The sequence below is a fragment of the Mauremys reevesii genome, linkage group 6, assembly GCF_016161935.1.
Source record: "Mauremys reevesii isolate NIE-2019 linkage group 6, ASM1616193v1, whole genome shotgun sequence".
Classification (NCBI taxonomy): Eukaryota; Metazoa; Chordata; order Testudines; family Geoemydidae; genus Mauremys; species Mauremys reevesii.
The window spans coordinates 20,050,869-20,076,413 of NC_052628.1; the positions used below are offsets into that span (position 1 = coordinate 20,050,869).

At 40.9% G+C, this 25,545-nt stretch overlaps 1 protein-coding gene across 2 annotated transcripts; it reads right to left on the reverse strand.

Annotated features, from left to right (window-relative positions):
* Window positions 1-1,748: 1,748 nt before the first annotated feature.
* On the reverse strand, window positions 1,749-25,488 carry NARS1 (asparaginyl-tRNA synthetase 1). 2 transcript variants are annotated; one of them, XM_039544813.1, is made up of 16 exons: window positions 25,339-25,460; window positions 24,425-24,582; window positions 18,986-19,068; window positions 18,632-18,697; window positions 18,421-18,513; window positions 17,675-17,764; window positions 16,096-16,174; window positions 15,143-15,213; window positions 14,766-14,852; window positions 12,575-12,796; window positions 12,203-12,402; window positions 11,121-11,256; window positions 8,263-8,376; window positions 5,344-5,475; window positions 4,080-4,211; window positions 1,749-3,358 (listed from the first exon to the last, which is right to left on the reverse strand). In XM_039544813.1, the coding sequence occupies exons 3-16, from the start codon at window positions 19,061-19,063 to the stop codon at window positions 3,227-3,229; spliced, it is 1,632 nt and encodes a 543-aa protein (XP_039400747.1). In that variant the 5' UTR covers window positions 19,064-19,068; window positions 24,425-24,582; window positions 25,339-25,460; the 3' UTR covers window positions 1,749-3,226. The 2 variants fall into 2 exon arrangements, with proteins under 2 accessions (XP_039400747.1, XP_039400746.1); XM_039544812.1 differs by lacking the exon at window positions 24,425-24,582 and having other exon boundaries at window positions 25,339-25,488.
* Window positions 25,489-25,545: the final 57 nt, after the last annotated feature.

A 25,545-nucleotide genomic window follows, 5' to 3' on the forward strand; every position in this document is an offset into this window, starting at 1 on the left:
CTCCAGAAGTGGCCAGCATGTCCAGGAGTGGTTCCTGGGGATGGGGTGGGGCAGGTGGCTCCGCTGCGTGCTGCCCTCGCCTGTGGGTACCACCCCCAAAACTTCCATTGGCTGTGGTTCCCCTTCCCGGCCAATGGAAGCTTGGGGAGCAGTGCAGCTCATGGAGCCCTCTGCACACACCCCCTCCCCCCCAGGGGCCACACAGAGGTGGTAATCCTCTGGGTCGGATTGAAAGTCCTGATGCGCCGGATCTGGCCCGTGGGCCTAGTTTGCCTTCCAGGGAATGAGATTATATTTTTCCAGTTTTTAGTTAATATAAAGATAGTCTGAATTTTATATAATTTAGAATGTCAAGCGCAGATTTTGAAAGGAGGTTGCTACTGATGGTATATTAAAACGAGAACTAATATTGATTTTTTTTCTTTTATGGCCCCTGCATCAGATTATATATGAATTCAGTATAAAGCACCTCAAAACCCTGGGAAGTCTATTATTGTTGTTAAATATTTATATAGCATTACAACTTTGCCTGGACTTTTACACAGATTAAAATACCAACCACCTTGCTCTGAAGAGTTTTGTAACCTCAAGTAGACAAACATGGAGACAAAAAAATGCAGGAAGAACCGGGAAAAAGAATAGATGAAGGAAACGAAACTAATGGTAGTTATTTTTATAGTGAGCAAGTCTTGTAAGGTCTGGTATTTTTCCATACAGGCTGCGGTAGGTCCAGAAGAAAGAAATAGGCCACAAAGAAGTGAAAGTTAACAGTGGATAATAAGGGGGAAGAAGTGAGGTCAAGGGAGGATTTGGAGAAGAAAAAACAACAACTTCGTCCTAATCAGCTGCCTGAGCGATCCTAATTTCTTGGAGAAACATCAACTCATCGGTAGCTTTTAAACCCCCTCCTCAAAAGGGGCACTACTCAAACGATGCAGTTGGCCTTCAATGGAAGCATGGCTCCTGAACAGGAACAATGGGAATTTCATGGGATGTCTGCAATTCCTGGAGCACCTAAGACTCTTCTCTCCCTCCTGCCAATACAAACCCAGCACAGATGATGCCTTGGCCACTTGACATTATCCACCATGTGGAATTTTCCCACATAAAAATATGAGGCAGTACCCCACTTCTCTTTGGGTATGTCTACACAGAGACTCTTAGGAAAGTTAAGGCAAATAACTAAAATCTATGAATTTAAAGTACAGTAGTTAAAGCACATTAAATGCCTGAGTGGACACACTCATTCGGAAGTAACCTTAGTTCATTTTAGCCTTAAATGCCTTCAAAGGGTCATCTACATGGGGATAAAGGCCCTGCAGCACAGCTGCAGCTGTCCCAGGTGAGCTGACTCAGACTCGCGGGGCTCAGATTTTGACAGGAGCCCAAGCTCTGGGACCCTGTGAGGGTCGAGGATCCCAAAGCTCGGACTCCAACCCAAGCTCAAATGTCTACAGTCATTTTTCAGCCCCAGAGCCCTTGGGCCGTGAGCCTGAGTCAGCTGACCTGGGCCAGCTGCAGATTTTTTATCCCCATGTAACCATACCCAAAGGAGATTTAATGCACTTTATTTAATTAATGTGCTTTAAGTTCACACCTTAATTCAGTTAAAACTTTCCTGAATCTTCCGTGTAGACATGTCCTTTGACAGGGTGGAGTATGTTAAGGAAGTAACATACCAGTGGAAAACAAAAGGACAAATACAAAAAGGGGACAGTCCAAAAATTATTACACTGAACACATTTTTGTACGTTATGCTAAATTTATTGACTGGCAGATTGGACTGATTTATGTGTACAACATGCAAAATTCTAAAAGAAAAAACGAAGTTTTGCTACAGAAATGTGACATTTAACAGTTTACATATACAGTGCAGATGAAAAGTCCAGAGTAGGTCCCAAGGCAAGTATCCAAGCAGGTCTCAAATAACCCACCTACTATTTGTTCCAGTAAGATTTATCTAATTTATGACTAAAATGCATTCTGACAGCTCAAAACACTTAATAATTAAGTAACCGTTCATTACAATCATTGAGGGAACCCACAGAGGAGAAGCAGAAACAGTACACTGAGCCCATTACCCAAACTTTAATCAGTATAGAGCCATCTGGGAGACAAGACATTACTGACCAATGAAAATATGCTCCTTAGATTAAAATACTCTTAAAGAGGACACAAATCCAAATAATCATATAATGCTGAAATTAAACTATTTCAGTTTCAAAGTTACCAAATTGCATCAGTGTCTTTAAAATTCAGTTTTCTTCCTATGTGTCAAGCAACAGTGACCCTGATGAAGTTCCTGATGAAGGGAACTCAAACATGCACGTGTACAGGAGAAGCTAGACACAACATTCTAAGAACACATCCACCTCGCTCTATTTCAGCATGTAGGCTGTACAATGGCTGGTCCTGTTAAAGGGCCCAGTTCTGCAAGGTGTAGATTGCTGATCTCTGGCAGACATCAAAAGCAGCGGAGGGTGCTCTGCACCTTGCAAAACTGAAGCCATCATTTCCAAATTAATGAACTCTGACAAAAGAAAGCAGATCTTTTTGTATTAGGAGGATGTGCTCAATTCTACACTCCTACGGACTGCAGTGAGCTTGGGTAAGTGAAGGATTGGGCCCAAATGTTCTAAGGTATTTTTAACAGTTTACATGATTCCATCTTTATTAACTTCTGCTGCACACTCTCATATTAATACAAAACAGTATTTGTAACTTTAAAAGGCAGATCATTTAATTTAACCAAAACAACCCCCAAATCACAGCTAGAACATAAACCAAATTACTTTGAAAAGAAAATCAAGTGCCCCAATGTTTTAAGATACATCTAGATTGAATGTTAAAGTCACAGGAGAAATAAATGTTGCATGTTAAGTATCATACACACTGCATGTTTCACATGTCAATCTAATATGAAAATTTTGAAATGAGCTAAAAGCTGCAATGCCCCAAGCAGATGTGTTTTTAAAATGACAAAACAGCAATTTTTCTGTAGATTTGTTTCAAGTGATTTTACCTTCCAAATAAGCAAAATTTCACCTTTTCAGCTGCTACATTAGATAGTTGTTTTAGTAAAACTGTACTACTTTATGGCTCAAGCAACAAGGAGCGATCGCTCTTGCCTTTAGACGGACTGTCAGATGACATAGTGCACTCCCCCCCCCATGTAGGATTTTAGAAGTTGCTTTGATTTTCTGTTGAATTTCTCCTGAGGAAGTGGTTAAGGTTTGCAGCGTTGAATGAAGCGTGGGTACAGACATACGTCACGGATGTGATGCCTGTTCAGAATCCATGTTAAGAAGCGTTCCAAGCCCAAGCCGTACCCACCATGAGGGCATGTGCCATATTTACGCTATGGAACAAAATGCAAAGATGAGATATTTTTAAAACTCATCAGCCTGATACTCATCTACACTGGGATAAATGTCACACTCAGGGGCTCATATCCTGAATGATAAATGGGGAAACTAAAATGGGCTCACCCCACTGAATGAGTGTGTGTCTGTCTGATTCCTGATATTTATTATCCAGAAAAGAGAGGAGTGGGAAAGAGCAAGGTGAAAGACAACTTTACACTACACTCCTTTCTTTCCCCCTTTTGTCCTTCTCCACCCCATTCCCCTCCCCCTGAAACCACTGCTGATGGACTGTAATTTTCCAACAGACTACGTTACTCTTTTGTCCACTGACAGCAAAAATATTTTATACTTGGAAGCTGCCAAGAGGAACTACTGCCTTTCAAACAGGCAGAGCAGGGGCAGAAGAGTTTCCGAGGGAATTGCACTCTCATGCCCAGCCATTTCCAGGCTGCACTGGAGCCTCTAGGCAGGGAGCTCTAATAGAGGCTATATGCACCGCAGCAAGCAAAAGCAATTTCAATAGCCTAAAAACTACCTTGCCACAGGTAGCAACCAATTGCAAGATGCAGTGGGTCAAGTGGCCAAAAGATAGAGAAGTCCCAATCTCTCTCAAATAAACTGCCCAGATTAATTTTTACTATCATTTTTGCATGATCTGAAAAAAAGCCACACCCTCTGTATTTGACATGCAGGGAGTAAAGTCTATTCACATACCTGATCCGTATACCAGTAGTAAGGTGTGGAGTCAATACCTTCCCGCTTATAACCCTCTAGTAGCTCATCACTGTCCCAGATACGCATTGAGCCTCCAACAATCTCACCAACGTTGGGCATCAATACATCAACCTAAAACAGACAAGACAGGAGGTCACAAACTGTTACATATAAGCTACTTGCAACAGGAAAAAAAAAAGCCAACCCAAAACCAATCATAGGCTGAAAAGGTTAGCCTGGTAGCACTTCTAAGGCACACTCAAAGGAGGATGGCATGTCCTATTAGCCCCATGTTACAGGAGAGGAATTTGAGCAGAGAGGCTGATTGACTTATCCAAGTACATAAGAATGGCCCTACTGGGTCAGATCAACTGTCCATCTAGCGCACTATCCTGTCTCAGACAGTGGCCAGTGCAAGATGCTTCAGAGGGAATGAACAAAACATGGCAATTTTGAGTGACCATCTCCTGTCATCCTGTCCCAGCTTCTGACAGTTGGAGGTTTAGGAACACCTGAAGCATGGGGTTGCGTCCCTGACCATCTTGGCAAATAGCTTCATGGAGGATAGGTCCAACAATGGCTATCTAATTCTTTTCTTAACCCAGTCATGCTTTTGGCCTCCACAACATCCCATGGCAACACGTTCCAGATGATGACTGTGTATTGTGTAAAGCAGCACCACCTTTTCTTTATTTTAAACCTGCTGCCTATTATTTTCATCAGGTGACCCCTAGTTCCCGTGTTATGTGAAGGGATAAATAACACTCCTCTATTCACTTTCTCCACACCATTCATGATTTTATAGACCTCAATCGTATCCCTGCTTAGTCTTCTCTTTCCCAAGATGAGCAGTCCCTGTCTTTTTAATCTTTCCTCATCACACAAAATGTAGCACAGCTAAGAATAGCACCCAGCTCTCCTGACTTCTGGTCCTGTGTTTTAACAGTAAGACTGTTCTTTTCCTCCCACTATTAGACTGAATACTATCTTTATATAGCATTTGTGTGTGATCAGACTAAACGAAAGCCCTAGTAAAGTGCTGACATTTATTCTTTTCAGGGCAGGTATACAGTTACTTCAATATTTCTTTTTTTAAAGCAAATAGGCCATGCACAGACACATGCAAAAATATTATTTCAGTGAAAGCTATCCCACTTGACTCTCCCACCCAGTGGATTTATTATATTTTCCTGTGCATTCACACACACAAGCACCCATCCCCCTCCCAGAAAGAAACTACGAATACTCTGAGACACAAACTGACAGATTCAGTAAGCCGGGAATCCTCAGGACAACGCTGCATGTAGAAGGACTTTATCTCTGCAGGAAATCGACACAGCAAGATTGGTTCATTAATGGTGTCTGTCATCAGTCTCTCAGGAGCTTCTGGGATATCCTGAGGTTAAACAAGATTTTAACAACATTTATGGCCAGACACACTGCTTGCGTTCGGCACTAGACTTTTCTCCTATAGATGTCAGGCAAAAAGAACACACAGTATAACGACAGAAATATGAGGAAGGCTTTTGGCAGGGGTGGGGGAGAAGCAATTTTAATCAAACTCCGAGAAGTTAAATCAAGAAAAAATTATTTTGCATCAGAATATTCACTACATATCAGAGGGTAACAGCTAGGAATAACTAAGACACTAGGAAAAACTAAGCCAGTCCCAGACTGGAAGATGAGAAGAGAGTGGAGTTCTTTCAGATGATAAGTTACTGTTACACAGAGGCTAGTTTTATCTGGCCCTAAAAACCCAGGTATGCTATACATTCCGTGGGCATTAGATCTCACTGCTGAGAACTGTTTAAGCACTTCCTTTAATCTATATATTGCATATATGAATATCTTGAATGACCAGTTAAAGACCAATTATATGTACCATTGCATCAAAACCCTCCTAACTTTGAACTTACTAAGGAATGTTGAAGGACATCTAGCAATACACACTCCAGAAGTTTCTGGTTTTTTTTTTAAAGCAATTCAGCAGTTTTACTATTAATAAAAAACCAGGCACAGTTTAATATCATTATTAGATTTCCAGTATTTTCTGCCTATGCTATAAATAACTTTATTTAATAATCATTAAGTATCATACAGTCAAATCTATGGTAACATATGTTTCACATGATCTAACATAAAATGCAACTACAATGAAATATCCCTTTTTTGTAGTATTTCATCTATTTTATACAAAAATGTAACATCACCAGCATAGGGTCTGAACTCCATCAAAATCAAAGCACAGCTTCAACTCATCCAGGCTGGAATTCCACTTTTTATGACCGTTCTCTAAATGGCTGCCTTCGATTGCAATAGGTGGGGCAGGATGCAAAGAAACTAAGGGCACATTTACACTACAAACTTAAGTCAACCTATGTTAGGTTGACTTACAGCTGCAGTATTTCATGTCCACACTGCCCGCCTTCAGCGTTGCACATCCTCACTAGCAGGGCTTCCACCAACTTAAGAGGGGTAGCCTGGCTGGGAGCCCGGAGCCCCCCGGTTGTCCTGAGGTGACAGCTCAAGCTGTGTGCCAGGCACAGGGTTCACAGCAGGAAGCCTAACAGCCTTTCTTGTCAATTTCCAGCACAGCATCACCCTAATTAACGGACATAAGCCCTATGCCTCTCATGGAGGCAGAGTTGTTATGTCGGTGAAGTAGGGCTCTTACATCAGTGGGAGCAAGGCCGTAGTGTAGACTGACAATTAGTTCAACGTAAGCTACTTTATGTTCACCTAACTCTGTAGTGTAAACCAGGCCTAAGTCTAATTCCAACAGATACAAGCAATGAGTCTTCAATTAATGACAAATGTAACAACCATTTGTGTTGGTCAATGTTCACTTCCACTGTTGCCTGTGATTTAAATACATGTAGAAATTATATTAGAAATCTAAAATATAACATGATTTCCCTCTCAATTCTGGGTTAAGGCAGGCATTGACAGCACCAAAGACATGACAATTCAAACCAGAGGCAGCTTCAGTCTTATTTGCGATGAATAAAGAACGCCACATTGTGTGGCAAAACTTAGAAAGATAAACCAGACACTAGAAACTCAGGGCCAGGTGCTGAGAAGGTATGGAGCACCTTGGGCTTTCATTGATTGCACCAGGAGCTGCAGAGGCACAGCCCCTCTGAGGATTTGGACTATATCAAGGTCACAAAAGTGTAATTTTCTGTGCACAGTAAAGGAGACAAAAGGGTACAAAGGGCCCTAAATCCAGGGAGGAGTCGGGCAAAGGGGGAAAAAAAACCCCACAACTAAAAGCATAGGCATTGTACAGTTTGGAGGTTAAAAGAGAATGAGAAGGAGGTTGGACCTTCTCACCGAAAGTTTTGACCCTAATGTCTCTACTTTTCGATCAAAAGCTTTTTGGGCCAAAATAATAAAATTTTCCTGATCCAAATTTCTTGGGTTTTTGACGGAAATAATACAACTTTGGCCACTTTTTTTTTTTAAAAGCAAAATATAATTTATCCATTTTTTTAACCGACATTTTAATTTTTTTTCTCAGTATACCCTACATACAATTTTTTGACCAAAACGTTTTATTCAAATTTCTCAATTTTCTGAAACATTTTTGACCAAAAGTTTTAATCCAAATTTTGATCTTAAACTATATGTCTTTGCCATTTTTATTTTATTTTAAATTGTTTGCCCACAAGGAAGGCTCCCTTCCAAACCCAGTGGCATCAGTTCTTTCCACTTATCCTGAGCTACCTCGAGTGTAGTACACAGCAATGGGAGGAAAATATTAGCACAACACACGAGGGAATGCCATGCAGAGGGGATGTGTGTCTGCATTAGGTTTCCTCTTCCACCCAAGACTCATGTGGCTTTCCCTATGGATCCTCAGCCTCAGAGCATCTTAAAAGCCATATTCCCTCCACATGTCTGCAAACTAGAGAATATATTCTGAAACCCAGTATCCAGGAGGACAAAGACATTGATTTAAAGAAATCCTGGCACCACTGATCAACATTACCCTTTAGACAGCTAGAAGACCAGGCCATACCCCAAAAATAGTCAGTAGGTACTTTATAAAACCACTGTTTGCCTTTATTGCATTATGATCCAGTCACAAAATTAGAAAAGAAACCAAAGTATGGTACACTTCCAGAGTTGAGCTCCAACCTCTTTTAAGATATCAAAAAAATAGAGGGCAAAAGGGTCTTACTTCTCCGAATTCATAGTAAGTGCCATCTTCCTTTTTCACATCGTGTTCCCTTAGCCACGTAATGGCATCTGTATAGTTCATTCGTTTGAAAGGTCGTTTGGGGGGCTGGAAGTTCTGCAATGTAAGATTAGACACACATGAAAACATTAGTGCTGTTTGAAAGGTCTTTTCCTTTTAGCAGTGCAGTTAGAGTTAGGAAAGTAGCCAGGCTAAAAAATAAAAATAAAAAAAAGCACGTTCCTACTCAGGAGATCTATTCTCTGTCTGTTTTCAGAGTCCTCTCTGTTCACTTTGGTGAGCAACACAAGCTTTTGGCAGTGCACAGCCGGTAGGGCTTAGAAAGAGCATGCCAGGTGCTTTTCTAGCTCATGCTTTAACAAATTAGTCATAAAGATTCTTCCCCTGAAACAAACTAGAAAAGATCCTGTAGCCAGGGAGAGTCTGTGATGCTTAGGAAGAACTTACAGATGGGGCAAATTTGACAAAGAATCCTTTGATAATAGAACCATGCTTTAAATTGTCTGAATAAAAAGGGGCAACAAACCAATTCTGGGCTAATATATAGCAAATTTATGATTTCTCCATTAACTGTTTGTAACAACAAACCATGGAGGAATTGCTTTTTCTAACTTACTTTTGTTGTTGTGGATTGTTTCAAATTGTGTATTTTTTTTAAATAATTGATTCACGCCTCCACTGGTCTCCCTTACACCTCCTAGCCAGAAGAGCTGTGTCAATGAGGCTCCCTCTACAGCTCTTGGACTTTACCTGCATGGTGTGTGCACTAATGCAATGCAGTTGCTCTATGGGAGCCTTAGGTAAATACCTGGTTGTGTCTGGGGTGCTGAGTGAGCGTGTGCACACAAAGCATCTATCCCTCTCCACATGAAGCGTTCTGAACCCACAGAATGCTCTCTGCAGGAACCGGGATACAATACCACTCAGGCCATTGATCCCTCTGTCCATGGATGCATTGGTACATCAGCACCAGTTCCAGGGCGTACTGCAGATAGCACTACAGGACACTATGCCAAGAGAAAGTTTCCATCTGCTGGGACACGGGGCTGGGTACTTGCAGCATCCACCTCTTTAAGGAAAGACTTTACTCTCTGGCCTGTGCTGTATCTCACCTCCCCCAATCCCAGGTCCTGAGCAGAGACTAAACAAGTAGGAGGAAGGCAGTGCTTATCAGAACAAGCCAAGGAAACCGGAGATGCTCTGGTCTCTATGCAACATGAAGGAGTTGGCTAGTGACTGAGAGGAGACTGGCTGGCTGTAGGAGGCTGTTGGCTGGCTTTGAGGGGAAATTAAGGAGACAGTGAAGTAAGGTGGGTCATTGCAGACAGGATGAGGAGGAGGAACCAGATTTACTGAGCACTGTGTCTCGGCTTAGAAACCACACAAGTAATTGGCTAATATTGTCTGTTTCCTCAGGCTCCCTGTCTGTCTATATCTCACTTTTGTCTCTTGTCAGATACCTAGATTGGGGCAGAGACAAGCTTTTTGTTCTGTTTGTACAGTACCTAGCACAGTGGGGTTTTGGCTGTACTCAATTAGTTCATATTATCATCCATTTGTCATTGTGTGATGGAATGTTATGGTCACTTTATACGCCATTTCATATATAATCAATTTATGCTAAATAGATTTAAATTGTAGGATTACAGAAGTATAGGACTGATAAATATTTAGGAGTGATGAGTGTGTATTAGGTATATAAGAAAAGCGTGGCTAGAACATAGGGTCTACAGGCGGAGACCTATAAGATTTTAGCTTAGCCACACTAGGCCATAGCCTTAAGAACACTTGACATGAGGGGGTGACATAGGAATAACCCTATACCAACAAGGTCACTTCATAAGATGTGCCAATAGGTGATATTACGAAAAAATGGATTGCAGTAGACCACAATGTATTGTCCAAGACCGCAAAACACCTGACTGGAACATCTTTCAGTGACTGTCTTGACCACAGAGTACATGGCATGCATAGATGCTAATGAGAATAAAAGGAACTAAAAACAACCTATGAAAAACAAGACATATTTATGGGGTGTGGAAGTACAGATAAGGAAAAGAGAGTTTGACACCTTCATGCATATATATAAGGTGTTAGGTGAGCTAAGAATTACTCTACAAAACAGGGTTCCATTGTTGGGTAAAAGTGGGAAGTCCCAAGGGATGAGCCCACAAGAAGCCCCAGCAAGAACCATCCCTCTAGTGATGATCATCCATTAAGAGGTCCATTCGACCCTAGAATATCTTTGAGGATGTGTGTGTGACTACAGTTATAATTACTGCATAGGTTGTTGTCAGATTTCTTTATGCATGGGTAATTGTAACTTATTGCTTAATAAAACTCGCAGTACAGATAAGACTTTGTACTTGTGATCGTGTCTGTGGTCATTATCCTTCAACTTTGTTTGTTCCTAGAGTCTCCAAATTTGAGAAAAGCACCAGATGCAATTTCACTCTGCTGAGTTTGAAACTGTAGCAACCAAAGCTGAATGCATGGTGGTGTAATACACCATCAAATTCACTCTAAGCAAAATAAAAGGCTACATGATCCATGAATAGGGCTCCTAAGCACTTCTGGAATTCAAACAGCAGCAGCTTGTCCTGAGACTAAGATATAAACCACCACCCCTATCCGTGCATGACGTAGGTATCAGCCTTGCAGAGGATGGACTCCTTTTGATGTCATTCAGTGTCTTACAAATGATCAGAGCTCACTGCTGCGCTCTGTTCACCCCCCGTGTGAATATGCTGCCAAAAGGAAGCTAGGCTGAGGGACATTAAGTCATATTTCTCGCCAAACAGAGATGAATATTCAGGACTGCTTGCCACACCACCACATACCGGGTTTAGGTCATATAGGAAGGTTGATACAGACGATTTCAAGACTTTATCCACTACATCACACACTAAATTCTCCAGACGGGTCAACAAGTCTTCAAAGGTCATGAAAGGACATTCAGCTTCAATGTGAGTATATCTGAAGAACAAGGTCACATCACCATTAGTCATCAGAATGAAGACACTTCCCCTCCTTTCATCAGCCATGCACAAGCAAGAGGACTTGAGTAATGAAGACAATCTCCCTATGAGAGGGGAGGATTTCATCCCAATTGCCATTTTGCCCCCTCCCTCCCTACACTCTTAGCCTATAACTAGAGCTGTCGATTAATCGCAATTAACTCACACTATTAACTCAAATCAAGTTTTAATCGTGATTACTTTTTTTAATCGCGATTCATTTTTTTTTTAATCGAACTGATAAGCAATAGAATACCAATTGAAATTTATTAAATATTTTGGGTGTTTTTCTACATTTTCAAATATATTGATTTCAATTTCAATGCAGAATACAAAAACTGTACAGTGCTCAGTTTATATTTATTTTTTATTACAAATATTTGCACCTAAAAAGGTGCAAAGAAATAGCATTTTTCAGTTCACCTCATACAAAGTACTGTAATAATCTCTTTATCGTGAAAGTGCACTTACAAATGTAAGGGTTTTTTGTTATGTAACTGCTCTCAAAAACAAAACAATGTAAAACTTTAGAGCCTACAAAATCCACTCAGTCCTACTTCTTGCTCAGCCAATCGCAAAGAAACAAAATTACGAGACATAACGCTACCTGCTTCTTATTTACATCACCAGAAAGTGAGAACAGGCATTTGCATGGCACTTTTGTAGCTGGCATTGCAAGGTATTTACATGCCAACAGCGTTCCCTGTAGTCAAAGTCTCCTCTAATGCTTTGCCTCCCACCCACTGACCTTGGGAACATGATATTTCCCAAGTAGCTTTGGTCAGCCCCTTGCATATTAGCATAATGCTCTACCTTCCTTTTTGTAGAGTCCTATTGTTCCTGACTGACTGCTGCTCCCTTGCCCTCTAAACACATGCATACTTATACTACAATGATTCCCATACTCTGCCAGGTGTCTGCGTGTCCTGGACTGCTCAGCTCTGTATGACTGGGCGATACAAAACGTGTCTCCTAATGCAGGGATGCAGGTCTCCAGGTACAGCTGGGATGACTGTGTCAAATATGCCTCTTCGCCAAAATAATCCAGTTTGAATAGCGTGGAGCCTCCTTCAACCTGCGTTTGGACTAGTGTTGGTGGAGTGATCTGTTAAACAAAACCTCATTATTAAAATAAGAATTGCATCTATAAAACCAGTCAGAAAGTGGTCTCCCAATTGACAAGTAATTTTTGTGTAATTCACTTCAATATCAAAGTCTATACAGTATATCTAGAAACGTCACTGAGGCTCTGAAGAAGGAAAGAAAGCTATACTTACTTCATAATATCCATTGTCAAAAAAGTGATCCCTGAAGCACTGTATGACCATGGAGCGCACCTTGAGGATTTTGGACATGTTCTCTCCTCGGATCATCATATACCTGTTGTTAAGCTGCACATCAACATCAGATTCTTCATTGATCAGGTTATCAGCCCCTCCAGCTGGAGCCAGACCAATCAGCTCCCAATAGTCACAACTCAACTCATGGCCCCCTGGAGCCTATGGGTTTTAGAAGAAACAACATACACATTAAAAGTTTGGTACTGTCACCTAAAAATAGTTAGGAGTTTAATATCCTCAGGTATTACTAACAAAGGATATTACTGTGTTTTTAAAATAAGTTATTTCTGACCTGATAATATCATTTTAATTTGATACTAGCAGCTATAAGCTCCAATACAACTGGGGCTGGATTCTTTAGACAAGTTCTCTTATGGATGCAGTCAGTCTCCTCAGAGTGACAGGGAGGATTACAACCTGTTTTAAACACACGGTTCCAGCTAACAGGTGTCTAGCTCTGTTTTGCCCACCAGTGTGGATACTGCCAGATAGCATGTTGTAGCCCAGGTTTTTAAAAACACAACTCTAACACTGTTAGACTCTGTTCACACATTGGCTGGCAAGTGCATTTTGGAAACAGATTTGCTGAACTGTATTCAAACATGGCTCCTAAACTCTGTGAAAGAGAGCAGATAGGGCCAAACAAGTCACAATCTGGACTCTCTCTTTTCCCCCCCTTTTCGAACTTTCTAGACTCAATAAAATATATACACAAGTGTTTGTGTAGAAGTAAATAGATTTTCACTGTATGATGAAATTTCTGAATAAATTAACACCTTTCTAACAAAGCTCATACTTAACTATTGTCCAGGAAGGGTCTACAACATAAAGTCTCACCGCAGACTGTGCCATAGTTAATGGGAACTCAGTGAATCAGAGGTCAGAACCCAGCATACTGAATATCAATGGGGGTACTGGGAGTGTAAATTAGGCAGAATTTGTCCCATTCTGTCCTAACATCAGTGGCTAGTTGAACAGCCTAATCTTCAAAATTGGCTCTTGAGTAGCTATTTAGAGCACTATCAGAATAGCTTCTTTTGTTGTTCATTCTCTGAATTTTTTCCCACAGAAAAATCCAACAAACGTCAAGAAACTACATTCAAGCATCGGTTTTACAATATGGATTTATATTTATTCTGCAGAAGAGATTTTATAATTGAATTAATTAGACAAAGAGCAACTGAGAAGATATTAGAAAACAAATGTCCTACTATTAATTAGTTTTTTGGGAGTTATATTTACTATACATTACTATATTTTAAAGGATATCCTGAAACTTTGGCTCATCCTCATCCAGTTTCTCGCCGCATATGAATTCCTGGAAAATTCTGCAGCCCTACCTTCAGTTTGAACTCTTTTTATGGGCATCCTTTATGAAGCTACTTATTGTAGAACTGACCCTAGCTCCAGATGTGAAAGACTTCGTAAGTGTTAACAATCTCAAATGTACATGATCAATTACAAGGCACCAAAGTATAAACACTATTTGGTTTTTGATCTACAACCTTATTGTATTTGTATACATTTGCAGCAGTTATAAATGATGCTGAAATTATCATTAAAGAACATAAGCAGTGTTAAAGGCCAGTTTTCAGGCTATGTGGTTGTGTGTCCTCCTCAAATAAAATTTAAAAAAAAAAAGGCCAAATTAAGGTCTCTATGCTCCCACAGGTTATCCTGCATAGAGGGGAGCCTACAAGCACAAATCTCAGCTAGAAAGGAGAGTTGAGAATCACCATATTACCACTAAAACAATTCTTTAAAAAAAAAAATATTCATCTCACTTTTTAGGAAAATTAAAGCTGTGTCTATATTTAAAAGACAATACTCTTCCATACTAAGGAAATGCAACTTCAGCTAAAAGATAAACTAGAAATATTACCCAGTTAGAACGAACACAAGCACAAACCCATGCGTGCGCGCACACACACACACACACGCTCTCTCAACCACATCATGCCATCAATTTTTGAGCAGCAATCCCCACTGAAATCAATTACGGAGTTCTTTCCCCCATTCCCTCCACCTTCCCTGCCCCTCCCAAAAAGGGCCATATTGTGCCATCTGATTGAGTGATAGGTGGGTGGGGGGAAAACCCCAAACTCACAGCTGCAACTAACTCCCTCACCTGCTTGCCTTCAGGAACAAGGTTTAGCGTACCATACACCGCCACACTGCTCTCCGTAGAGAGGATCACTCCATTGTAACACTGACACTATAGAAAAAGAGAGAGACAAAACTATTTTAATTTACAGCTAGAATACTAGGGTCTAGAGAAAGAAAGAAAGTTCATAATCTCATCGTTAACTCATTCTGTAAACAAGAAAAACTCCGGTGGTATGAGTGAGAAAAAGAGACCCCTTAAACTTTTCATAAAAGTTTAATGAATTAAACCTTAATATAGTTAAGTCAAGCTTTCAAGTGGGGCATATAAAGGCAAAAACACTGGGTATTAATAGTTTCTCTCTTTTGCACTGCAGAACAAAATAAAACCCCGCAACTCACCAGTTCATCTGACAGGACACATTGCAGAAATCCTGTGCCATCCCTTAACACAAGGAACATCAAATTTTTTCCTAGTTAACAAAAACAAAAACCCAGACTTGTCAGACAAAACTATTACTTTATTCAGTTCAGTAGGCCCACACCCAGCATATGTTGCCACGGCAGTTTGTTTTCAGGGTTTGTCTGTTAAGGGTTGCTCATGATCACTAATAAATACCAGAACTACACATTAAAACATTTGTTGGATGATAAAATCCTTTCCACACAACTGTGTTTTTTACGCCAAAAGATAAAGAAAGATGAAGTTATATGTAGAGCCTAATCCTAGGAGGTGTTCGGCATCAAAATCCCCCAGGGCAAAATCCTGGCTCCACTGAAGTTAATGGCAAAACTCCAATTGATCTCAACAGGGTCAGGATTTTACCCCCAATAATTTGACAAGGACTGTTGGATGTTCTCAGGGCCAGGCCCTTTGGACTGGCCGTACACAGGTGCTATATACAGGTGCTGAATATATAGGCCCAAGTTACAGCTATTGTGTGGAAAACGATGTAGCCCCTCCCATCCACAATTAAAGAAAGCCCTCTTATTCAAGTTTTTCCTTCTGGGAAGAAAGATTGCACATGCAATAGGAATTGCTGTTAAGGCAGGACAGCCAGCATCACACCCTGATCCCCAGGTAACACCAAATTAAATCCTTCTAGGATACCTGGGAGAGGACATCTATGAAGCATCAGTGGATCCAGGATTAGGATGGACAGCTTTACCAGGTGCTACAGAAGCTGTTCATTTTCCACACACCTCCCAGCTTTTCTAGCATGAGCAAGGTGAGCCAGAATATGTCCTGTTATACTCTACACCTTGGATTACTAGTACTTCTTCCTCCTCTCTGCATTGACTCAATTACTTTTAAGGGCTAACTATTTACCTTGTCTACATTAAGGACTGTTTACCTTGTCTACGTAACCTGTGGACCCAGCCAAAAACCTTCACTCGTTGGCCTCTGTGCTCCTCTAGAGCACGAATCTTCACCTGTAAAGCACGGATTAAAATCAATGAACCACAGAGATAAATCATAACGAACCGACATTTAGACAGTGCCTTTCATTTCCACAGCTTCATGGGACATGGGCATACAGGATATGCATCCAGAAACAGCTTCTTCTAACCACTGAAAGGCACAGACATCTGGGATAGAACACAACAGGGACTGAATAGCACCTATCAATACTGCATGACAGTTTAGGGCACCGAGAGAAGAATATCCTATCCAGTTAAAAATAGAAAGACTTGTGTTTAAGCACCTCTGATGTCCTAACCAAATTTCATGTTGCGTTATTACATTCTGCTTAACAGTCCTACTTTGCCAGATAGCATCATGGGAACTTTAATGACCACAAGTGATCAGGAATTTGGTTTTACATCTGATCTGAATACAAGAGTCAGCACATGTAAAAGTTCACTTGAGAACCATGCCTCTCGGATATTACTTATACTTCAATATATACCAAATTGCCACAACATTCTAGGCAAGAGACCTTGAACACACAGGTATCCTTCACCTGGAGGTCTGAACAGCCTTTTCTGCACTCATTTTTAAAACTACTCAGTGAGATAGGAGTTCGGTTAGAAGCCAAAATGAGAGAGAGGATAATGAATTAGAATTGTAGGTAGCTGGCACTTTCTGATGCATTTTATTTTGGAACTAATTGAATCTCATCGCAAAGTCACTGTTGAGGCACTGATGTGGTCAGACTAACTCTCCAACTGGCAGGCTGGTGATGCTCTTCACACTTATCTAGTTATCGGTTAAGAGATTTTAAAGCCCCAGCCATCTGCAAGTTGGAATTACTACAGTGCATTGGCCAGGGAAAGACGGAGATTGACTTCAGCGCAACTGAAGTCAAACTGTCCGTTTGCTTATGTTGGAGTGAAAATCTCAAATCAAAATTCTTTCACACATGCTGTAAGAAGTGTCTTCAAGATTGTGATCTGGCAGAATGTTTATTTTTTGCTTCTCAATTCCTCTCTGATTTAGACTTGCCAAATCTCACTGACTTCTGTGTGGCTGCACGAATGTAATTCAGTAGAACCTGGGGCTCATATATATATTTTGGATATTAATTATGTATGTTTTTCAAATCAGCAATATTTCCTCCATCCCCCACCATGGCAAAAGCCCTTCTGTTGAGGGCAGATTTTAAACAATTTTTATCAATTAAAAAAACCAACAGAAACTCATCAGGCTGTTTCAAACAGAAATACAGCTTGGCTCTTTTCCTCTGGTGCATGGATACTGGGAGAATCCAAAATTAAAGTCAAGCAGGCTCAGTGAACTGTGAGGTGAATGAGGGAGATGAAACATATGAGGATATGCTAATGACCAGAGAGAATAAACTCTCAAGGAAAGAAAAGCATAGTAGACTTCAACAGCTGGTGATGATGCAGAGCACACCTCAAAATCATGCTGTTTATAAATATAAGAAAGATTGTTACAGGGGCTTCTTATCCAGTGCATTAGATTTCACTCACGCATTTAGGCTCTGGAAGACTGGGATCATTCTTGATGGTAATTTTCTTAGCTTCCTCCAGGTTCTTCTCTCGTCGCAAACCATCTTCTGCCTAATTTTAAGACGTTTTTCCATAAATTATGTATTAGTCATGTAGTGGTGTTAACGATAACTACAATCAGGTTATTTATACCAGTATCACTCCCCACAGACAGCAGTACGAAACCGTTATGCACATCTCTAAAGATGAATGTTTACATAGAATCTCAGCCCTGCTACAATATGTCAAAAATCTGCTCTGAGATACAAGGGTGCAATCCCCAGGACATGAAACACTTCCTAGAAGTGCTCTTAACCTGGTTTAGAGAAAGTTGGAGGAGTTTAGAGACATCCACATCCAAAATTTGTAGAAACTTATCCCATCCCTGACGCAGACCAAGACGCTTGTCTTGATGAAGTGAAAACAACTAACATACATACACACTGAAGTCAATGGGAGTCAAACCATATATCCAAGGATAGAATAGGACCAGTTACATTTAATTTTCTGACCTTCTCTGGCAAAATTAAACTATCTGAGCACGCAAGCAGTGGGCTTAAAGGTTGTAATGCTGACTAGTGCACTACAGATCACTTTGGCTGCTACGGCCTTCATTCACCACTAACAGCACACTCAGGATTAGCATATGCCACTTTCAGGGGAACGAAGATGGATTTTTTTTATTTTTAATTTCTAAATTAGCTGACTTGGCAGTATTCATAACCCACCTCTTTCTTCTCCCTAGCTTCATGCTTCATTTGTTCTCTGTGCCATGTTTTTTTGACATTCTTCATTTGTGACTTAGAAATAACATCCCATCTCTAGATGGATCCGGTGAGATATGGGGGAGGAAGGGAAGAGAAAGAAGTTATTTGTGTCTTGAAAAATAGGAACCTTAATACCTCATTTAATTAAAAATATACATTTAAATTACATCACCTCATTTTCTTTTTGTGAGTCCACATAAATAGTAGGAAATGGTTCTTTTCCTGCTGTCATCAAAGCCTTAAATGGAAAAAAAAAGTGCAAAAGTCAGTTTCATCATAAGAGTACTGAAGCCAGACTGTCAATGAGATAATATGGTAGACATCCTACATTTACAAAACACATCAATGAGGACCAGATGTTAAGATATATAAGATTTACATTTAAAGAGAACAGCAGCTTAAAAAGCTATTTTCAGATCAAATCTGGCCCACCACTAGTTTACAGTATTTCCCTAAATAATTGGCTGTTTGTCCTGAAAGAAAACAACATGACTTGAAACAGACTTCGTGTGTTTTCTGCAGATACCTTCAGAGCTGTTTTGAAAGGCTTCTTCTCTGTTCCATCGCCAGTAGAATCACAGCCCTCGCGTTCAGAAACATACATCTCTCCTGTAATATAGAGCAAGCATATACAGGTATTTTAAAGCAAGCACAAAACTTGGCAAGATTTTAAAAGGGATTGGATATGTATATGGCTATCAAGAATATTCAGCATCATCATAATTAATGAAGACATGTTTCTGAAGAGACATACTTAAGGTCTCAAGAGAATCTTTAACTGTTAGGGCATGTCTACACAGAACTCAAGTTCCCAGACCCTGGGTTTGTTAACCTAGAGCTTGAGTGTCAACACTCATTTGTAACCCCAGATTAGGAACTTGTGAAGCCTGGTTCCTACCTGGGGCTCCGGAGTCTTCAAACCTGAGTCCAACTACCCACATCTTCAGACTTCCTAGCACCCTCCCAAAAGGTGGCAAATAACTACTAGAGATGCTGTGTATAACTGTAAAAAGTGCCTAAGGGAGATAAGTGACTACGGATTATCAACAGAAACTGGGCACCCACTTCCTTTGGCACGTTTAAGAATACCACCCCTAAGAGTTCATCCTAAAAGTCTGTTCCTCTTCTCCTCAAAGTGATATGTGTACCTTCTTTGATACCAACCAATCATGACTGCACTCTAGTTATTTGTGCTTTTCAAGGTGATCGGTGTGTATGTTGCAACTCCCAATTTTTGCATAATTTTGGTGTAACTTCTCAGTGCACATTTTCCCCACAACAGGAAAAAAACGATATTTGGTTTAATATAACTTTTTGAAATGTAGGTTATCTGAGAGCATAATGCTTTTTTAGCTTGATGCACTTTTCTTTTTGTTCTGATTCCTTTAGGATATAGTCTCACCTCATTAGCTGTGCTCAATGTCTGTTGTGCCACTTCCTCTTTTACTGTGTTTTCTCCCCCGTATCATCCTCCCCTGGTGTTGACCCTTTTATTCTACCCATCCATGTCTCTTCTCTCTAACTAGCAAGACATGTACAATAACTCAGTTATATAGGATTTGCCACATTGAAGCTCATTGAATCTGATATCCAGGACTGTATACTTCAGAGGAAAGCAACAAAAACAAACCCACAATGCACATAGCTAATTGTACAATTATTGGTGGAAGAGGAGAGCTTTTGGGGTGAAAAGAAGAGGAAGGAAAGGAACCAAGAAACATGCACTGATGCATAACTGTTGACTACCTTTACAAGTGCAAAAGCAATGAACAACCATTATCAGCCCTTAAAAATATCTTGCTATAATCCCTTGATTTGGTGGCTACCTGCACCACAAAATTCCACTGGCCTATTATGTGAAGTATCTCCTTTATTTGTTCCAATTTTACCACTTACTAATTGAATCAGGTGGCCCCTTTTTCTTGTTGCCTGGAATACAAGAAAGGACTGATCCATTTTCACTATTCTGGTCCAATACAAAAGCTGGCAATTAGGTAACATGATAGATGAAATTCAGTGCAGACAAGCACAAGGTGAAGCATGTTGGAAGAAAGTTTTAGATATTCTTACATGCTGATGGGGTCCAAATTAACTCACTCAAGAGAGATACCTGGTCATCACAGAGGATGGTTCAATAAAAGTACTTGCCCAACATGCAGTGGTGGTCAATTAACCAAACACCGTGCATGGAAGGTTGCATTCAAAAAGGAATAGGGAGGAACACTAAGACATTCTATAAATTGATGACACACCCTCACCTCGAATACCATCATCAGTTCTGTTCACTCCAGACAAAAGGGCAATGAAAAATATTGGAAACATGGAAAAGCTTCCGTACAACAAGAGACTAAAAAAAGATTAGGACTGTTTAGTTTAGGGAGAAGACAGAGAGGTGAGATAAGGGTATATAAAACAAGGAGCCACACAGAGAAGGTGTGCCAGACACTTATAACAACAACAGTTAGGGAAATTACACACGGGGAAATTAACAAGCAATACAATCGAAGTAAGGAACAAGAAAAGGTATTTTGTTGGGTTTTTTTAGTAGCTATATTTAAGATGTGAACTTAGTTATCACATACTATTACTTTAGGACACAGATTAGTAAGAATAAAAAAGGGCATATTAATACCAATGTTAAAAATATCTAGTTAAACTACCTAGGATAATGTACAAGGGATATTGACCCTCATGCTTCAGGAGATAAGCCAGATACTACATGGAGTCAGACATCTCCCCCTCACTCCCCTGGGCATGTAACTGCAGAATTGTCCATTATAGGGCTTTCACACCTTCCTCCGAAACATCCAGTGCTGGCTAATGCCAGAGAGAGAGAGAGAGAGAGAGAATATCAACCTCAATGGATCACCTGCAACAGCAATTCTTAGCTTCCTAAATTCAAGCGTGTGTCTATACATCTGTGTCTGTCTCTCTATATATGTATATCTGTCTCTAGATATAGACACAGAATCATAGAAATGTAGGGCTGGAAGGAACCTCGAGAAGTCAGGAAGTCCAGCACCCCACACTCAGGCAGGACCAAATAAACCTAGACCATCCCTGACAGATGTTTGTCCAGCCTGTTCCTCCCTTGGAAGCCTATTTCAAAGCTTAATTACCTTTATCATTAGAAAGCTTTTTCTAACATTTTAGCTAAAAGGCCTTGCTGCAGTTTAAGCATATTACTTCTTGCCCTACCTTCAGACTTATCAGCTCCCCTCTCAGTCTTTTTTTCTCAAGACTAAACGTACCCAGTTTTTTTAACTTTTCCTCATATGTCATGTTTTCTAAACTTTTTATCAATTTTGTTGAACTCCTCTGGACTCTCTCTTTGCCCACATTTTACATGAAGTATGGCACCTAGAACTAGACACAGTTCTCCAGACAATGCCTCACTAGTACAGAGTAGAGCAGAACAATTACCTCCCAAGTCTTGCATACAAAATCCCAGAATATATTAATTTTTCACAACTGCATCACATTTTTGGCTCAGATTTGTGATGCACTATAAACCCCAGATTCTTTTCACCTAGCCTGTTATTTCCCCCATTTTAGAGCTTTGTATTTGATTTCTCCTTCCTAAAGTGAAGCACTCTTTTGGACAAGGAGGATAAACAGTGAGATGGCAAAATTTGCAGATGATACAAAACTTCTCAAGATAGTTAAGTCTAAAGCAGACTGCAAAGAGTTACAAAGGGATCTCACAGAACTGGGTGACTGGGCAACAAAATGCCAGATAAAATTCAATGTTGATAAATGCAAAGCGATGCACATTGGAAAACATAATCCCAACTATACATATAAAATGATGGGGGTCTAAATTAGCTGTTATCACTTGGTGTCATTGTGGACAATTCTTTGAAAACATCCACTCAATGTGCAGGGGCAGTCAAAAAAGCGAACAGAATGTTTGGAATCATTAGGGAAAGGATAGATAAGACATAAAATATCATATTGCCTCTATATAAACCCATGTACGGCCACATCTTGAATACTGCATGCAGATGTGGTTGCCCCATTTCAAAAAAAGATATACTGGAATTGGAAAAGGTTCATAAAAGGACAAGAAAAATAATTAGGGGTATGGGACAGCTTCCATACAAGGAGAGATTAATAAGATTGAGACTTTTCAGCTCAGAAAAAAGATGACTAAGGGGGGATATAATAGAGGTTTATAAAATCATTACTGGTGTGGAGAAAGTAAATAAGAAAGTGTTATTTACTTCTCATAATATAAGAACTAGGAGTCAAATGAAATTAATAGGCAGCAGATTTAAAACAAACAAAAGGAAGTACTTCTGCACACAATGCACAGTCAACCTGTGGAACTGTTTGCCAGAGGATGTTTTGAAGGCCAAGATTATAACAGGGTTCAAAAAAGAACTAGATAAATTAATGGAGGATAGGTCCGTCAATGGCTATTAGCCAGGATGGGCAGAGAGAGTGTGCCTAGCCTCTGTCTGCTAGAAGCTGGGAAGGGGCGACAGGGGATGGATCATTTAATTACCTGTTCTGTTCATTCCCTCTGGGGCACCTGGCATTGGCCACTATTGGAAGACATAATACTGGGCTAGATGGCCTTTGGTCTGACCCAGTATGGCCATTCTTATGTCTAAATAAAACACAAATATTTATTTAACACTTCTGTCATTTCTGTGTTGTTACTGATAATTCTGGCTACCAATGGACCAATACCATTGTCAGGATTCTTTTTGTTCACTCATTATATTCCACACCTGAATGTAGCCACTTTATGAACTTCATACCCTCAATGTCTGTACTTTGACCCATCAACCTTTTACTACCAATTGGGGATATTACAGATTATGTATTCCTTATGCCACCCGATATTAAACCAAACTTTGCACCCTCGATAATCTGTATGTTATTCCCTGATAACCATAAACTTCTATGATTAAACTCTGTACTGTTCACTTTTTTTTTAGCATCATCTTAATAAAAAATTTTTAAAAACTCCTTCTTGCCATAAATTTCTCCTTGTGTCCCTAGGCTTCCCTTATCAATTTTCTACAATCCCTAACTGCTGATTTATAGCCATTACTATTAACTTCCCCTTTATTCCATTTTATCTAGCTTATTTATTTTACAGCTGCCTTCTCTTCCACTCTAAACCAGGTTGTTTTTTTAATCAACACAGCCTTCTTCCTCAGCTATGGAACTGTGGCTTTTTAGGGCATCTACAAAGGTGTTCTGAAATGAATCTCAATTATCATTCTCATTTTTCAATTAAATTATTCCTCCCAGCTGATTTGGCTCATAAATGCTTTCAGCTTTGTGAAATTGGCCCTATGAAAGCACCAAATATACTATATATATTACTGGTCTGGACTTTATTCTGCTTGTACATTATAAATGTGATCAAGTCACGATCACTTGTACGTAAGCTATCATTAACTTTTAGTTTTGTGATCAGTTCCTCTTTATCTATTAGAACAAGGTCTAATATAGAATCTGCCCGAGTTGGCTTTGAGTTAGGAAACTGTCATATATAATATTGAGAAATTCCACGGATGTTTTAGTAGAAGATAACCAGCACATCACTCAAATCGAAAACCCCTTTTTGTTTTAAAAGGGATGAATGTTTAGTTTTTATTACAATAAAGCATTTGGGATACAGTGTGTCTAAAAATGTTGTAAAAAATTAACTGAGCATATTTGGAGGACAAACTTTTTAGTTGCAATGATACAACAGTGACTCATACTTCCATGGTGTAGTAATCGATCAGATTAAAAAAACCACAGCACTGAACTGCCTCATGGCATCCATGGAAAAAGGTTTCTATGCTGCCTATTGGAATGGATTTAATCCCTACACATCACATACTGCCTTTCTGATGGTGGCTAGCACTGCTTCTTTCCTACATCAGAATGCTGATAGAGCTTGTGGCCAGATACACCAGGAAATGGGTGCAGCTCTCTCAACCCAGCACTGGTCAGCACCCACCTCTTTAGCATACACGAGCCTCCAGTAGCAGTGCCTCTCGCCCAGCAGCAGGCTATGATGGGACCTTTCAGCCACTTCATAAGAACTGCCACACTAGGTCAGTCCAATGGTCCGTCTAACCCATTAGCCTGTCTTCTAACAGTTGGCAGTGCCAGATGCTGCAGAGCAAATCAACATTTTTGAGTAATCCATCCCCTGTTATCCAAGCCTAGTTTCTGGCAATCAGAGGTTTAGGGACACCAAGAGTATGGGGTTACATCCATGACCATTTTGGTTAATAGCCACTGATGTAACTATCCTCCATGAACTTATCTCTTTTTTTTTTAAACTGATTTATACTTTTGGCCTTCACAACATTCCCTGACAATGAGCTCCTCCTGTTGACTGTGCATTAAGTGAAGAAATACTTCCTTCCCATTGACTATGGACTTAACTATCTTGGCCAAGTTTGTAGATGCTATAAAATTATTCATCTCACCAGTTATTCATTATTTATCTGGGAAAAGGGGCCATGTTGAATAGATCGCACAGGTCCCCGGCCAGGGGAACCTCCCGACTTACCTCCTCTCTCCACGAGGAAAACTGACCGGTGACTCCTACTTTTTGTTTCCCGTGTTTTAACCGCTTACTGACGCACGGGGGGGGGACCTGCCCTTTTCGGCGAGGGCCTTGGCAGGCCAGGCACCTCCCCACGCGAGGGATCGGAGAGCGACTGTGAGTAACACCGATCTCCAGAGCAACGTGTCCTTCGCGCTGGGCTGGGCCGGGCCAGGCGCCACCCCAGCCCGGGGTCTCCCCGCGCTGCCCCGCTCGGGGAGCGATGTGGGGCCCGAACGGCACCTGCTCCTTCACAGGGCCCGCGCTCCGCTCCGCGCCCCGCCACCTCAGCCGCCGCCCCGGCCGCGGGGACTCACCTAGGCCCAGCTCGCCCGCCTCCTGGATGAGCAGCGCGGACATGGCGGCAGCGGAGACTCCTCGCGCGCCCGGCCCGGCAGCGGGTTCTGCAGCAAGTGGCTCCCCGGCGCCCCGGCAGCGGGATTGCATCAGTCTGCGGGCGAGCCGCGGCCCCGCCCCGGCGCGGGGAGCTCATTGGCCCGGCGGCGGCGGCGGGGCTGGCCCCG

Excerpts from the sequence above, each read along its gene's own strand:
- NARS1 (XM_039544812.1), bottom strand. The coding sequence starts at position 25,468 with ATGCAATCCCGCTGCCGGGGCGCCGGGGAGCCACTTGCTGCAGAACCC. Across the intron at positions 14,853-15,142 it reads GTGTCCTGTCAGATGAACTG|TGTCAGTGTTACAATGGAGT; the intron begins GTGAGTTGCGGG and ends CTTTTTCTATAG. Across the intron at positions 12,403-12,574 it reads TTGACAATGGATATTATGAA|ATCACTCCACCAACACTAGT; the intron begins GTAAGTATAGCT and ends TTTGTTTAACAG.